General features: G+C 40.5%; 1 protein-coding gene across 2 annotated transcripts in view; it reads right to left on the bottom strand.

Annotated features, from left to right (window-relative positions):
• Window positions 1-255: 255 nt before the first annotated feature.
• Window positions 256-17,319, bottom strand: part of PDK3 (pyruvate dehydrogenase kinase 3) — a 66,804-nt gene continuing 49,740 nt past the window's right edge. The window contains exons 7-12 of one of the 2 annotated variants that reach the window (XM_003791917.3): window positions 10,766-10,842; window positions 8,874-8,975; window positions 8,368-8,478; window positions 5,143-5,256; window positions 3,173-3,312; window positions 256-877 (exon numbers count right to left, since the gene is read on the bottom strand). In XM_003791917.3, the coding sequence (XP_003791965.1) occupies window positions 847-877; window positions 3,173-3,312; window positions 5,143-5,256; window positions 8,368-8,478; window positions 8,874-8,975; window positions 10,766-10,842 (575 nt within the window). In that variant the 3' untranslated portion in view covers window positions 256-846. Of the gene's footprint in view, window positions 878-3,167; window positions 3,313-5,142; window positions 5,257-8,367; window positions 8,479-8,873; window positions 8,976-10,765; window positions 10,843-17,319 lie in introns of both variants that reach the window. The other variant, XM_023514372.1, reaches the window with a different exon arrangement.

Genomic DNA, 17,319 nt, shown 5'->3' with positions numbered 1-17,319 from the left:
AAATTCCAATTCCTTAGATGACCACTAAGGCGCAGACAAGGGTACAGAACTGCACTGATGAAAGTTGGACAGAAGCATTACGAACTCCGCTTCCCGTTCTGCAAACTTGACAGTGACCAGGAGGCAACTTTTCACTTAAGATCTTTGAAACCAAGCAGTTAAGTGAAAAATTTCAAGACAACTTTTGGAACACTTTAATCAAAAGAAATACACACACGATTTTTAAAATAAAATCAAGGCATCAATGAGTAAGATCTAAGACGAAAGTAGCCACACCTCACAATGAGAATCTGATCAGATGGAAGGAGGCCAAGTCTAAATCAGACAGTGGAGGAGGGACGCACAGGAGAGAGGAAGGGCCCTGGGAAGGAATCATCAAGGCATGCTCAGCTAATGTCTTCCACTTCCAGGTTCCTCCAACCCTAGTTGGGGCTTTGGGATAAATTATGGTATTTGGTCACAAAGAGCAACAGCAGGATCTGTTGTTTCTGGAATGGGGAAGGGTCTCAAATCCCGGGGGCACTGTAGGCACTAGACTCTATGACGACGATATGGAGAGCATGAGGGCACGAGATCTCCAAGGAGGCTCTGTGCTCTTCTGCGACAGGTGCCAACCACACCACAGCAAGATACAATGACAAATTTTTCAGGTCACTACTTTAGCGGAAGATCTGAAGTAGCTACAGGAAAAACTCCATGGAAAGGTCCAGCTGGTACAGAGAAAATACATCATTAAGCACTAGGAATAACTATGGTGCCACTCTCAGAGTTGGTGAGAGGATTTCTCTCTGGTCAACTTGCAGATGATATTCTTTCTTCACAGAGAGGATCAGGGCATTCAGTTCTCTACAAAGTTCTATTAGTCTGGATCTTGTCCCTACAAAGAAAATAATGGGAATATCCACAGTGAGTTTGTGAGTACGACTTCCTCCATTTCAACCAACTTACTTAAAATAGTTATAGTGGTAATTCAAAACCCTTTGCCTTATCTCTGAATTATTTTTGATGGTTACCACAGAAAAAGAATTACCATTTAATTACTTACATATACTTTAAAATAGTTCTTTACTTGCAGCTAAAACCCTGATTAGAAATGGGGAGTGTCTACTAGTGGGTATGAAATTTCTTTTGGGGGTGATGAAAATAGCCTAAGATTAGATAGTACAGAGGCATAACTTTCTGAATATACTAAAAACCACTGAATCGAACACTTTAAAAGGGTGAATTTTATGATACGCAAATCTCAACAAAGCTGTTACTGAGAAATTGTTTAGGGAATACATTTTCTTACAATTCTTAAGAAATGTTTTCTTAAAATTTACATACATCATGTATAAACACCTAGTCAATTTACCATACCTACTAGATACTCTCCCCAAATCTCTACCAATTATTTTATTTGCATAGTTTAGCAATTTTAATTGTCAGGCTAAGCATTTTAGAATCTTTTAAATGGCTTTCTGTTAAAATTTGTCTACTATTAGAAATTAAGACTCTTTTTTTTTTTTTTTTGAGACAGAGCCTCAAGCTGTCCCCCTGGGTAGAGTGCCATGGCATTACAGCTCACAGCAACCTCCAACTCCTGGGCTCAAGCGAGTCTCCTGCCTCTGCCTCCCAAGTAGCTGGGATCACAGGCACCCGCCACAACGCCCGGCTATTTTTTGGTTGCAGCCGTCATTGTTGTTTGGCGGGTCCGGGCTGGGGATTCGAACCCGCCACCTTAGGTGTATGTGGCTGGCCCTTAGCCAGTTGAGCTATAGGCACCGAACCAGAAATTAAGACTCATACTTAATTAGCATACAACCAGTTAAATTATTTAGAGTTTTAGAATCACCTTTAAAACAATATTCAATTTAGGGCGGCACCTGTGGCTCAAAGGAGTAGGGCGCCAGCCCCATATGCCAGAGGTGGTGGGTTCAAACCCAGCCCTGGCCAAAGATTGCAAAAAAAAAAAAATTTTTTTTAATTAAAAAAAACAATAAAAAAATATTCAATTTAAAGCCATCTTTTGCAACCAAAATGGACCTTTAGATGGTTTCTGTATTACTCACATTACTCCACCGATCAGAATAATACTCTGAATTAACTGGTCACAGTGATGCTGAACGTGCTATTTGACTTACATACAGAATGAAGATGGAGTCAAGGGAAATTACATTAATCTGATCCAGGCATTTCAAGGTGATTCACCTTAATCTCAGCCAGGAATGGGTATGTGTGTGTACGTGTGTACATGCAAGCCAAACTCTTCTAAATTTCATCATTTGAGATGAGTGGTCAGTCCAGCAATAATGTACTGATGTCCATCATGATATTTCCATAGGAAAAAAAACATCAGTATAGATACCCTTTTAGGAATGCCCATTTTTCTTTTCTGCTGCACACTGGGAGACTAAGAGTTGTCTTGGGCCACACATTAAATACAAAAATATTAGTGACAACTGATGAGCATTAAAAAGGCATACTTCTGGCAATATCTGACACCACAGATAAGCAAAACAGTCATCAAATAATCTGGCTGTGGCCCATAGGTGCAGATTGGACACCCCTGCTATCACTCATCAGAATTGCTGCTCACCAACTGCTACTATAATGGTATAAAATTGCAGAACTATATCAACTATATTTATGTACAAATATCTTTCTCTTGCATTATGTTAGGAATGTCAACAATCAAGACTTTCAGGCTGAGAAGAAATATATACAATTAAAATATATTAGGGAAAAACACTGTAATGTTAAGAAATGTTAAGAGAATAAAACTATCTTGTGGTGGGCGCCTGTAGTCCCAGCTACTGGGGAGGCTGAGGCAAGAAAATCGCCTAAGCCCAAGAGCTGGAGGTTGCTGTGAGCTGTGACGCCAGAGCACTCTACCGAGGGCAACAAAGCGAGACTCTATCTCTAAAAAAAAAAAAAGAGAGAGAGAGAGAACTGGGTGGTGCCTGTGGCTCAAAGGAATAGGGAGCTGGCCGCATATACCGGAGGTGGTGGGTTCAAACCCGGCCCTGGCCAAAAACTACAAAAAAAAAAAAAAAAGAGAGAGAGAGAGAGAGAGAGAATAAAACTATCAATTGCAAAGAAAATTTAGCTGAAAGTAACAGTCAATCATCTAGAGAGTACATCCTGGGGACAAATCAGATACTTTATAATACAAATCAAAGTAGTACATTACAGTTTAGCTTTGTATTTTGAAGCATCCTTAGGTTCCCTGCTGGGATTGCTCCAATCGTCAGCTTCAGGAGTGGTCTTGTAATGACGCCATGCAGACTTATTAAAAACTGGAAGTCTCTCAAATGATTCACTTGAAAGAGCCTATTGGAGAAACAAAAGTAAATACCAAAGGTCCACGGCGGTATATTTCTCATGTGAAATACTAACCTACATTTTGTTATTTAAAACAGCAAAAACCTTAACATTTATTTCTGAAATTTTATTAAAATCATATTTTAGTAGTTTAGTTAGACTGGCCAAGAAAAAAATTAAAGCTTTTTCAAAGGAATAAAAATAGTCACTCATTCTAAACCAATCCTGAAGTAACCATGACCAGAAAAAAACCACGTTCTAATTCTGTTAATACCGCTTCAAGATGCTTAACTATTCTGATTATTCTTTTTTTTTTTTAGAGAAAGAATTTATTTTTATTTATTTATTTATTTTGTTAGTTTTTGGCTGGGGCTAGATTTGAACCCGCCACCTCCAGCATGTGGGACCGGCACCCTACTCCCTTGAGCCACAGGCGCCACCCTATTCTGACTATTCTTAGAGGAAGGCCTGCTTATCGTTCAGTGAGCACCTGCTCTCGCAAAGGGCTCAGGAAGAAATGAGGGCTTTTTCCCCCCATATGTTTATAAATGCAGAATCAACTCTAGGAGGATCCATAAGAAATGTGGACTTGTGGCTATCTCTGGGGAAGAGAACCAGTGGTTTAAGGCCAGTGGTAGGAAACTTAGTTTTCCCTTTTGTACCTTTCAAATTTTTATTACATCTTAGTAAAGTATCTCAAGAATGGAAGAAAAAGTATCCAATGCACTCACTACTTTTATGAAACCAATTTATAATTACTCACATTTTCTTATGAAAGATAGATCACAACTATAGCCCAGGATGAAGGAGAGAAATGGAGGGGGATAGGAGGGGAGGGGGGAGGTTTGATTGAGGGAGGGTAAATGGCGGGACCACACCTATGAAGCATATTGCAAGGGTACAAGTCAAATCTGTCAATAGAACATAAATGTCTTAACACAATAAGTAAGTAAATGAGGCAAAAGCTATGTTGATTAGTTTGATGTAAGCACTCCAAATTGTATAAAAAAATCAATCAACACATTGAACCCCACAAATGCATAATGATATTCATGATCTAGGTGTATATGACTTAGCAGGAAAAAAAAAAGGAAATATGACAAAGGAAAACAAATTTTATTACATGCCCACATCACCTATTTTAAAAATGCTCCCAATACTCTAACACCACCAATGAATGAGAAAATTGTGCTGTAGAGAAACTTTTATGTAATATTATAGTTTCAGAATTCTTATAACTTTGAGAAAGCCAGTGAGTTTTTAAAATAAAATACTTCAGTTTATGAAAACCTGCTTCCTTTAGATTAACCCTTTCAATGGACGTACAATTTTTAAAAATCACAATGTAGAGGCAGGGTGCAGTGGCTCACTCCACTAACTCTAGCATTCTGGGAGGCTGAGGTAGATGGACTGCTTGAGCTCAGGAGTTCAAGATCAGCCTGAGCAAGAGCAAGACTCCATCTCTAAAAATAGGCAGGTGTTGTGGTGGGCGCCTGTAGTCCCAGCTACTTGGGAGGCTGAGGCAAGAGGATCTCTTCAGCCCAAGAGTTGGAGGTTGCTGTGAGCTATGGTGCCATGGCACTCTACCCAGGGCAACCGAGTGAGACTCTGTCTCAGAAAAAATTCTTTTTTAAATTTTTATACCTCCATGTTTCTTTTTTTTTTTGCTGTATTTGAGCATAAAATCAGGGATGAGGTATATAACATGGGCTTCACATGAAACTGAAGTAAATCTGAGCTGACTGTACGAGATGATACTGTGTTCTTCTCGATTAGTGATTAGAACTTGTATCTCAAAAAGTAAAGATGCCTTAAACTAACAGAAACAAAATGTAATACCTTCAAATAAATGACAGCATCAGTACCCACTCCTTCCATGGAATACAGTTTTAAATCTCCCTGAAAATATCTAGCATACAGACGAGAGATGGGCAAACCGTAACCAAATCCAGCCTAATGAGAAAAGAAAATTAATATAGTGAGACAAGCACAAAGGTGGACATGTTTCATATGTGGAGCACTGACGGAGGATTAAAATAAATTCTTGATTTGATTTAAATCAAATAAATTAGTGATTCAACTTTTACAATGATGTGCACGCTCATCTATGGCAAACAATCTCTTTATTTTCACCCTGTAAAAACCCTTCTTGTAGGTTTGGATAGTAACAGAAAGATTCCCATATTTGATAATGTTCTTTTCACATTTTAAAGCAAAGTTTTAGCACTTTTAAAAAGCAACTCCCGAATTGAGTGGACTTTGATCTTATAAAAAATCAAGCAACATCATTTCAAAGTTTCAGCATCTGATGTCTTTGCTTTTTGAAACGAAAATTAATAAGCACAGGAGTTCAAAGCTACCAATAACAAGAATGAAAGGAATATTTTCAGAGAGGCAACTTTCTAAGGTGCTCTGAATGCTACAATATTTTGATATATTGTAGTTTATATATTTTAGAGACCAAAAAATTCCAATACCCTCTATATCTCTATGTCATATAGAACATATGAACCCTGATAGAATTCTGTCAACAACAGGTATTTTTTTTTAAAGGTCTCAAAGATCTCAGATTTGGGCGAGAACAGTAAGAATAACTGAGACTAAATTCAATAACTTTTCAGGTGGTAGTGGGGGGATGCTGTGCCCACAAGCTTTGCTACTTCTGCTTAACTCTATGAACAAGGTTAAGAAGGAGAGCAGAGCAGTCAGGTAATGTGCATGTGGAGTTGTGGTTGCTTGGGCCTTAGACACAGATAGAACCAAGTTGAAATCCACTTTTCGTGTGACTCTTTTGAGACTGTTTTATCATCTGAGCACGTAATAAAAAGCCTACCTGAGAGCTTCTATAAAGATTAAGTGATATAATAAGCATACGGTCTTAGCATAGTGCCTAATGTGTAGTAAATAAATGGAAGCTGGTATTATGGCTACTGAGAGCAGCAATTTCACCGAGTTTACATGGATTTCTGCCATCTTCTAACATCTCTTCTTGACCTTCAATGTAGGGCCTAACTGAAAGGGCAGAAGAGGGGGACAGAATGCACCCTGTCATTTAAGGGATTTAGGACTGCCTAGCAGTGAAGATGAGATCCCCATAGTAGTGACTAAAGTAACTGCCGCAAAGCAACCAGCATATTCCAGGAAGACACCTGAGGATCTCTGCCTCCTGTGCTCAAGCAAGGCTCAGAGCCTGCTTTCATGTCCAACAGACAACAGCTGAGAATGCTGGGGTCAATGCTCAGACTCCTATGGAATGCAGGACTCCTTGACCATGGATTTGATGAGGCCCAGGAAAGGTTTCTCAGACTGTCAAAGGATCAGTAGGAGTTACCAGGGCAGACACTCTCAAAAAAGAAGCGCATGTGTCACAGCGCAAGTTCTTTGGTGAGGAACTGTTTTCTAGTAGTACGTACCCTGTGGGCCCACTTTAAAGGCCTGGATAGCTTCCTAACAGGGAAAGCCACTGGCGGAATCATCTTCAAAAGGAGAGGCCACGCGGTATACTGGAAAGAACATGAAGGCAGCCAGTACCAACTCTGCCTAAATGATGCTCGATGATCTTGGGTATGGTCATTCCCTCATTTCCCCCTCCATACAAAGGGAGGGCAGGTACATAATTTCTTAAGGTCTCTTACTTTAATTCCCCAGTTGGATTAAAAACAACTATAGGCTGGGTGTGGTGGCTCACTCTTGTAATCCTAGCACTCTGGGAGGCTGAGGTGGGCAGATTGCTTGAGCTCAGGAGTTCAAGACCAACCTGAGCAAGAATAAGACCCCATCTCTAAAAAAAAAAACAGCTGGGCACTGTGGCAGGCGCCTATAGTCCCAGCTAGTGGGGAGGCTGAGGCAACAGAATTGTTTCAGCCTAAGAGTTTAAGGTTGCTGTGAGCTCTGATGCCACAGCATTCTACCCAGGCCACAGAGTGAGACTCTGTCATTCCCCCGCCCCCCCCCCCAAAAAAAAGAAAAAGAAAAAGAAAAAAAAACTATGATGCAACAGTTATCTTCCAGGTGGTATTTTAAGACCTGGAAGGGATGATCCAAATTCCATTTAAACAACTGGGGAAGGTGCTAGATTTGTCTGTAGTGCCTTTTTTCCTTATTTTTGTTTATTTAAGTAGGAGCCTGGTCAAGGCAATGCCTTTCAAATTCGGTCCTGCACGAATTTTCTTGAATCCTATATAAATGACTTCCTCTAGGCTTTCAACATGCTGAGTTAACAAACTGTCGAATAAACAATGCAAAGTGTTTGGTTTTATTCATACAAATAAAATATAATCTTATGTGCTTATCAGTCAGGTAGGACTTTAAATTGAAACTTAATTTATACCCTGAACCATTTTGCAGACTGATAGATATGTTGCTGTGTTTAATGACAAAGGGTTCAATTGTTGTTTGTCAATTAGAAACACTCAGCAGGGGAAGAAAGTATGGCCCTACCAGGGTCTAAATGCTACCATGGTAACCAGAGGCTTTTTCTCACTGTCTTAATAAAGCTGAAGGTTATTTCCAGAGAGAGACAGAAAGGGCTCTGAAAACACATACACCACCCATACGCTTCACGCTAATGTTATTTAATATAAAAATTTCATGTTTCCATAATTTAACATGTTAATTATATAAACAAATTTGATGGTGGAGATTCAAAGGCAGTAGGTGATTCTTGGGCCGCTATGGTACACAGCGCCAAGGCGCACAGGACCAAGCTGCAGCCACACATCCTGTGCCATCCCTTTGCTCTCACTCTAGTAACTTCTACCCTGCCCAGGGGAGGGCTAGATGGTAAAGGGTGCTCTGGTAGCAATTTGTATTGCTATGCTTTTGCTATGTATTAGGGAGTGAGGCACTCAGCTCGGAATGTTTCTTAGATACAGGTTAGAGAAAAAAATCCAAGTCCGAAGGAGTTACAAAGTAAGGAGCTGAGGCCAAAAATCCCGGCTCCTCCAAACTGAACAGAAAACATCCTAATTCAAAGAGGACAATAATCTGGGGACATCGTAAGCTCTCTCTGAATCTCTGCCCACGTCAATGATCTCTCCTTCAGCAGCAGTTTCAGATGCTTACCAAAGGGGCAGCTCTTGAAGGCTCCAGGCTAGGTCTAGGAGCAGTTGAATACATGTAGTTAAAAAGACGATCTATTTTTCGAAGTGGGACACCACCACCTAGGTCACTTATCTGCAGGGTACAAAATGTTAAAAGATCAAAAAAGGAAGTTAATTTATAGTTAGTAGGAGGCAATGAGCTCATTAAATAAAGTATGCACCAGATTACTCTAAAATGTATAAGCCCTTTCAACCTCCCAATGAAAGATGGTTCCTTCGTGAATGGTGTCAAAGGCAGTACAATAGTACAGAGGAATATGACAGGTTTGGAGTTGAAGGCTTATTCAGATCCCTGAATGATGGGGATCTAATGAAGATTAAATGAGGTGACTTAAGCCAAGGATCTAGCACAGTACTTACAAATAAGACACTCAATAAATGTCAGTTTTCTTCCCTTCGCTCTGATTGCTCAATGTCTAGACACTATTAAATCAATTGATAGAGTATGCATACACATAAAGCAGTTACCTTAATGGATAAGTCTTCTTTCCCCAAGGTAACAAGAGTTTTAACAGCTGGGTAGCCTTCTTTTCTGTTTTCATAGAGTTCCACTGTTGCTCTCATTGAGTTCTAAAATAATAAGATCCTTTTGAATAATCAATACTTTCAACTCACAAGCCACAATTCTTAAAAAGAAAACAAATACAAGATTACTTATACCCAACAATTCTTTTGTGGAGCAAATCTTAGTTGGATTGATACGGCATTTTTTTTTTTTTTTGAGACAGAGTCTCACTATGTCACCCTTGGTAGAGTGCCATGGCATCACAGCTCACAGCAACCTCTAGCTCTTGGGCTTAAGCAATTCTCTTGCCTCAGCCTCCCAAGTAGCTAGGACTACAGGCACACACAACAAAGCCTGGCTATTTTTTGGTTGCAGTTGTCATTGTTGCCCAGCAGGCCCAGGCCAAGTTTGAACCCACCACCCTAGGTGTATGTGCCTGGCGCCCTGCTGACTGAGCCACAGGTGCTGCCATTTTTTTTTTTTTGAGACAGAGACTCTCCCTGTCACCCTGGGTAGAATGCCATGGCTTCATAGCTTACAGTAACCTCAAACTCTTGGGTCTCCCAAGTAGCTGGGCCTACAGGTGCCTGCCACAACTCCCAGCTAAGAGATGGGGTGTCGATCTTGCTCAGGTTGGTCTCGATCTCCTGAGCTCAAGTGATCTACCTGCCTCAGCCTCCCAGTGTGCTAGGATGACAGGCGTGAGCCAACTCGCCCAGCCTGATATGCCATTTTTTCCCCTCTGAAGAGCTTAGCTAAAACATGTGTTCAGATCAGGGAAAAATTTCCTGACACTTTGTTTTTCATCTAGTTTTAGCCCCATCCAACATGCTAAATATTTATTTTTCTTTCTTTCCTTTTTAAAAAAATTTCTGCTGTAGGGTATTTAAATTATTCAACTCAACCCGGAGGAATGTTTTTATCACATGTAATGAGGCTGTGCAGAGGCTGATTTGTGCACTTTACATCCTATTTATCAGTCTGCATTTACAGAGCACCTTTTCTCTAAAGAAGGCAGAAAAACTGAAAGGATTCATGCTTCCCGCAAAAATTAATCATTTGGCTGAAAAAAAAGTAGAAGAAATACCAGTTAAAAAGACATTCTGAAAAAGCCACAGCTGTTGAAGAGCCAGTTCACAATTGAATGCCCATCTCAACCTTAAAACGTTACATCAGTAACATTCTAATTTTTGGAAGCAAATCAGCATAACTGATTTTTCAGGTGTTCAATTTAGTGTTTCACATACTGGAAGAAATGAAATTGTAGCTCAAATGCCATTAGCTCTGGTTAACAAAAGCAACAGCTTAAGCTATAGAGTCTGAAGTGTTCTTTTGGTCCTTTGGGTCCAGTCAGTCTACATTTTTCCTCTCTGCCGCTCTCCGATCTTCTGAATTGATAACAAATATGTAAAAAGGCTACGGGATCTCTCAGCACTGCAGCAACTACCGACACACGACCATGGTTCATGTTCAGGAGCATAAATATGCATAAACATGTTTTCATTTCGATCTGGCTACCACAAAAAAAAAAAAGGCTTTGCCAGATTTAGAAACTAAAAAGCATCTTTAATCTTCTAAGTGAAAAAAAAAAGCAGTATGGATTTTACCAAAAAATCACTAAAAGACAATTAAGTTTCAAAATCAATATGTACTAATATTCACAAAAACTATACTGTACACAGCAATTTTTCATCTCACAGTGTACAAATTATAAAACCCACAGGATATCAGAAATAGAATTTTTAAAATGGTTATGCAAAATCTTTTTCTTATGCTAATCTAATGAATCCATTATGCCTTGAATCAAAGTAATTTAAAATGAAGACTTCTTTCCATGTTTTTAAATTCCACTTACCTTGAACAACTCAAATAGCATGTGAAACAGATGTGAGGGCACATAAACTACCTGAATAGGTTTGTCTGGTGCTTTGGCTGAAAACAGAGACAAAATCGTCAATGAATAAGGACCCAAACTGGGAGACAGTCAAGAATGATGTTTGCATTCTGTTTTCCAAGATTATAAACTAGAACCCTATAAAGGTAATTTTGGTTTCCAGCTCTAAAGGCAGGATGAGCAAAAGCATATGCTTTGGAATCAAACCAACCTGGGGTGAAACCCAATTCTTCGACTTACCAGCTATTCATGACATTGGACAAATCACTCAATCTCTTTGAAACCTAGCTAGGCAGAACTAGAATATTACCACCCATATTATAATGTCCTGGGCACCATGTAAGGCCATCCAAATAGCATTTGGTGTTTTTCAAATTGGGGGACAACCCCCACCACTGACCCCAGTGGGCAGCTGGGAGAATGTGGAGCCACAGGAGAGAAAGGGCTAGTGAGCTGGGATAAACAGCAGTGTTAAATTTTGTTAAATGATGACAAACAAGGCATATTACAGAGTAGAATGGAAGGGTCACATAACTTTTTCTATTAGCAGCTAAACCCCCAGAGCCCTACATATGGTCTTTCCTCCTCGCATCAGGGATCGTCTGAGGGAATCTGAGAAATGATGAATCCCGTGTCAAGCACTCAGAACAGCGTGGGGTAGAGAGTAGATGCTCAAAAATGTAGTCCTTCCTCCTCCTCATGACCCCAAATCACTTAAAAGACTGAAATTACATGAACTTTCTCAAGTCGAATGCAGACATGCTCACCCATGCTATAATTTCCACCTACTTCCACTAATAAAGTAACAATAGTATAGAGCTCACATTTGTTTGATTCTCGGCAGTTTACAAAAAAGCTTCCACACATTATTCAATTGACTCCTCCCGACAACACTTCCTGGTAGAAAATATAGTATTTATGTTCTTTTATTTTTTTTTTTTGAGACAGTCTCACTTTGCAGCCCCTGGTAGAGTGCCATGGTGTTATAGCTCACAGCAACCTCAAACTCTTAGGCTCAAGTGATTCTCTTGCCTCAGCCTCCCAACTAGCTGGGACTACAGGCGCCCACCACAATGCCTGGTTATTTTTAGAGACAAGGTCTTGCTCTGGCTCAGGTTGGTCTCGAACCTGTGAGCTCAGGCAGTCCACCCACCTCGGCCCACCCAGAGTGCTAGGATGTGCTAGGATTATAGGCATGCGCCACCACGCCCAGCCAGTATTTACATCCTTTTCTGTGGTCCTAATGTTTTCTACATTGCCTAGAGGTTCTTTTAAGAAAGCTGAAAGTCATTAGTGTTGATGACATTATACCTCTATAAATATTGGTCACTGTAGAGCAACACACCTGGACAACACTTCCTTCCCTATGACTCCAATGATATAATTCGCATGTCACTTGGAGGAGGTTATTCTCAGCCTTGGGGTGAAATGGAGTTTTTATATTCCTCCAAGTGGTCAACATCTTGTTACCCATTTTGGGGTTGCTTCATATTTGGTCCATGTCTTTATTACTCAGTTTAGCATTTTTTCCTGAAGTTTCTAACTACCTTCTCTTGGGTAACTGGACAAGAAGCATGCTTTCTTCACCATATCACTAAGATGTTCCAGCTTCTTACTCTATTGCATGGTATCTATTCTTTTCTTCACGATTTTTCTGGATTGCTTTCCATACGTGCTGCACAACTATCATGTTAAAATTGTTTTGGACTGAAGTTCTAGAATCTTCTCTGTATTTCTTATATCCATATTATGCATACCATCAAGTCAGTGAGGTAACCCACCTCAGAAAGGTGTGCATGGGAGATACATTCTCAATCCTCAAACTTCTCATTCACTTGAGTAAAGATTTGGCTACGTACAGAATTCTTAGCTTAATATCATTTTCTCTCAGAATTTGAAAGGGGGACGTTCTTCTGGCATTAAGAGCATACCTGATACGTTTAATGCTGGTTAGGTTTCGTTTATACTGCTGGCGTTTGTACAAGGCCTGATATACCTTGGTTTTAACACTCACATTTGAGAATGAAGAATTTGATTCATCATTCAAAGTAGCTGGTCTTCTTTTCCTCCTGGGCCTGCCCCCTAAGTGAGAAGGCTGACTTGGAGCACAGTGGACCTGGACAGGACCTTTCAACTGGCTTTACAGTGAGCAGGCCAGAAAATTGGGCTTTGACCAGAGAGGGCCCCTGATACTTAAATGAACAGGCAACAAAACTGACATGAACTGTCCCAGCTCTTCCCAAGTCGTTCTTGAACAAAGTAGTCTAATTTGGGTGTAGGCAGGCAGAGCCTGGCCAGAGTCCAGTTGCTCCCCATCATTCCTCCATAACCAGCTTTCAGTTAACACCTCCCCTTTGGCCTTCCCTTCCCATTCCAGTCCTTGCACTGCCTGGCTCTCTCCCAAAGTCCCTCCAGAATAACCTTTGGCCTACTGGTTGCCATCTTTGCTGCAGCCTCCTCCCTTGAGGCTGCTTCTGCTTTGTTCCACCAATCAGCATACTTCTATCTGGGGGCTTTCAAAAGCAGGGATTAGTGGTTGTTATGGACTGAATGTGTGTGTCCTTCAACATTCACACATTGAAATCTAGCCCCAAAGGTGATGGCATTAGGAGGTGGGGCCTTTCAGAGGAGATTAACTCATCAGGGCAGAGCCCTTATGTAGAGGTTTAGTGCCCTTATAAAAGAGACTCTGGTGAGCTTCCTGGCCTCTTCTCTCATGTGAGGAAACAGCTAAGAAGCATCTATGAGCCAGGAAGTGGGCCCTCACCAGACATCAAGTCTGAGGGCACCATGATCTTGGACTTCTCAGCCTCCAGAACCTTGAATAATGAATGTTTGCTGTTTAAGCCACCCAGTGTCTGGTATTCTTGCTATAGCAAACTGAACAGACTTAGAAAGCGTCCACTGGCGTGCTCCCCTCCTTTCCTTTGCTGTTTTTCTTTGTCATTTTTCTTCATTGTCATTTTAATGAGGCCTGAGGAACAAGCTCAGTGCTCAGTCCACCTTGTACCAAAAGGCACGATTAGTTCTATAAACAAGCTTCTGAATTCAACCTTTTCACTCCAAATCTCAAGGAAATGAAAATACCTTTCACAGCTTTTAGTTTGTGTGTGTGTGTGTGTGTGTGTGTGTGTTTTCAGTTTAAATAACATTCTCTAGGAGCCATCTAAAGGGTTGCTCAATTATTTGTACTTTCCTTTGGGAACATTACAATCTAGATATCTTTCCTTCCTTTTAAAATGATGTCAAATGTTTCTGTCCATGACTCTTCCCCAATTCTGGGCCTAGCAGCTGTTAAGCAGTTGACATCTAACAAATGATTGTTTATTTTCTAAAATAGGACACAAATGAAATATGAATTCTCTATCTATGGGCACATTTTTAAAAGTCAATGGAAAAAATGCTCCAGGTTTTTCATGTGTAAGACTCAAGGAATAAAATTTCTATTTTGCACAGTCATTGCTCCAAATGCTATTAGTTGAAACTGCATTTACTAGATACCAATAGAACTCTACATAGACAGACATAAGGACTTTTACTTTGCTCTCCTACAAGAATGAAAAAAAAAAATCCTGGAGGCTAAGCAGAAAAAAACTGCATTTAAAAGAAAAAGTAGGCTCGATGCCTGTGGCTCAAGTGGCTAAGGCACCAGCCATGTACACCCAAGGTGGTGGGTTCGAATCTAGCCCAGGTCCGCCAAACAATGACGGCTGCAACCAAAAAATAGCCGGGCATTGTGCCGGGTGCCTGTGGTCCCAGCTACTCGGAGGCTGAGGCAGGAGACTTGCTTGAGCCCAGGAGTTGGAGGTTGCTGTGAGCTGTGATGCCACAGCACTCTACCCAGGAGGACAGCTTGAGGCTCCTGTCTCAAAAAATAAATAAATAAATAAATAAATATTTTAAAAAGTAGCTGGATAAATGGATAAGGCTATTAGAAACAGCATATAGTATGGCTCAGTCACAAAGGGATCAACTCCTGACTCTGGCATTTGATAACTATATTAATATATACTACCCTATCTAGGCCTCCATGCTCTACCTCTGAAATGGGCACAGTCTGTATGTCACTGCCTTAACAGAAAGATTAAATGAGATAATGATGATACACTGGTTTACATAGTGCCTACCACATAATAACTAGTCAAAAAATGTTGGCTATTATCATTACTAAAAGTTAACTGCTACCATTTAACAGTGTTAAAATTAATTCCTACTGGTATCTCTGCTAATTGCTTTTTTTTTTTGAGACAGAGTCTCACTTTGTCACCCTCAGTAGAGTGCCATGGCATCACAACTCACAGCAACCTCCAACTCTTAGGCTCAAGGAATTCTCTTGCCTCAGCCTCCCAAGTAGCTGGGACTACAGGTGCCTGCCACACCACCTGGCTATTTTTAGAGGTGGGGTATTGCTCTTGCTCAGGCTGGTATCAAACTCCTGAGCTCAAGCGATCCACCAGCCTCGGCCTCCTACAGTGCTAGGATGACAGCTGTGAGCCACCGCACCTGGCCACTGCGCCCAGCTATTAATTGTTGTATGGAACCACTTGACTGATACTTGTAAAAGTATCCAATATGGGAAATTAGAGATCAAAGACCCCAGGATAGACACATACCCTTTCTATGAATCCTTTTATAACAAAACATACATAATATGAAATTGAAATTTTCATGTTTCCCACCAAACCCAAGTTATGAATCATCCTCTTGACGGGAAAGACCATTGTAGAAATGGTGAAGCAATAGAAGTGGTCTTCACCCTAACTCCCAATAGCCACCCTTTACTATTAATATTATATATACTCAGTATGTGCCTGGTATAATACATGTATTTGAGGCAATAGAGATATTCTCCTTGTAACACTTCCTTACCTTACGGATGAGGAAGCTGAGTTTTTCAAAGGCAAAGTTTATAAGGCCTTCATCTCTTAAGTGTTAGAGTTAGGATCGCCACAGCTATGGAGAGCTCACCTCTCACACAGCTCACCTTTCCCCAAGCTATGTTGCCTTACCATACAGATGAAAAAAATATAAGGTAGAAATCTTTATTTATTCAATGCTTTGGCCACTGAATGAGAATGGCAAGAGAATGGGAACACGTATGATGAAACTGCTTCTTGTCCTTGGAGAGATCGATCACAGGTTGCCATAGATGGCTAGTTACAAATATTTGAAACCTGACCTATCATAAATAAAAGTCTGTTATTTTTAATGCTCCTGCTATATGCGTTACAGAAAGGACAATGAAGGAAATTTATTATAGCTTACCCCCAGTATTCAGAATTCTAGTGATGACTGGTGAATACTGATGGTGTTCCCACCACATGTTCTGGATAATCCTAGTTACTACTGTCTCAGGGGTCCACATTGGGAAAGGGAAAAAACAATCCAAAGTTCAGAAAATAAAGCTAATATGCCAAACCAACAGAACTTAAATTCTCAGGCAGCGGCCGGGAGTGGTGGCTCATGCCTATAATCCTAACACTCTGGGAGACTTAGGCAAGTGGATTGCTTGAGCTCAGGAGTTCAAGGCCAGTGTGAGCAAGAATGAGACCCTGTCTCTACCAAAAATAGAAGTAGCCAGGTGTTGTGGCAGGCACCCGTAGTCCCAGTTACTCAGGAGGCTGAGATAAGAGGATCACTTGAGCCCAAGAGTTTGAGGTTGCTATGAGCTATGATGTCACAGCAGTCTACCCAGGCAACAGAATGAGACTCTGTCCTCCAAAAAAAAAAAAAAATACACTCTGCAGATGCTGGCATGGATGTGGAGAGAAGGGAACACTTCTATACTGCTGGTGAGATTGCAAACTAATACAGCCTTTATGGGAAGAAGTAAGGAGAATCCTCAAAGAATTAAAAGTTGACCTTCCATTTGACTACACAATCCCCTTACTAGATTAGATAACTACCCAGAAGAACAAAAATCATTTTACCACAAAGACATTTGTACCAGAATGTTTACTGCAGTTCAATTCATAATTGCCAGTTCATGGAAGCAGCCCAAACACCCATAACGCCATGAATGGATTAACAAATTGTGGTGCATGTATACCATGGAGTACTGTTAAGCCATAAAAAGGATGGAGACTTTACATCTTTTATGTTTACCTGGACGAAGCTGAAACACATTCTTCTTAGTAACATATCTCAAGAATGGGGGGGAAAAAGTATCCAATGTATTGAATACGAATAAATAAACACACACTCATACAAATGATAACAAATAAATATAGTCTAGCAAGGGGGAAGGATAAGGAGGGAAGGGGAAGGGGATTGGAAAGAGAAGGGAGGATAATTGGTAGGATCTCACCTAATATACACAATGCCAGGGTGTTCAGCATGCGTCCGTGGTGAGGGGCTCTCCTATAACTTGAACTTTACCTTGGAAGTAAGAACAATGTAACCGAAAAATTTGTTCCCTCATATTAATTTGAAATAAAAAAATTAAATTAAAACCTTTGTAGGGGCTCGGTGTCTGTGGCTCAAGCAGCTAAGGCACCAGCCACATACACTTAAGG

This window comes from Otolemur garnettii, unplaced genomic scaffold (genome assembly GCF_000181295.1).
Source record: "Otolemur garnettii isolate 467f Iridium unplaced genomic scaffold, OtoGar3 scaffold00051, whole genome shotgun sequence".
Taxonomy (NCBI): Eukaryota; Metazoa; Chordata; class Mammalia; order Primates; family Galagidae; genus Otolemur; species Otolemur garnettii.
Note: the sequence above shows the minus strand (reverse complement) of the source record. Positions and strands in the feature narration are given on the sequence as shown.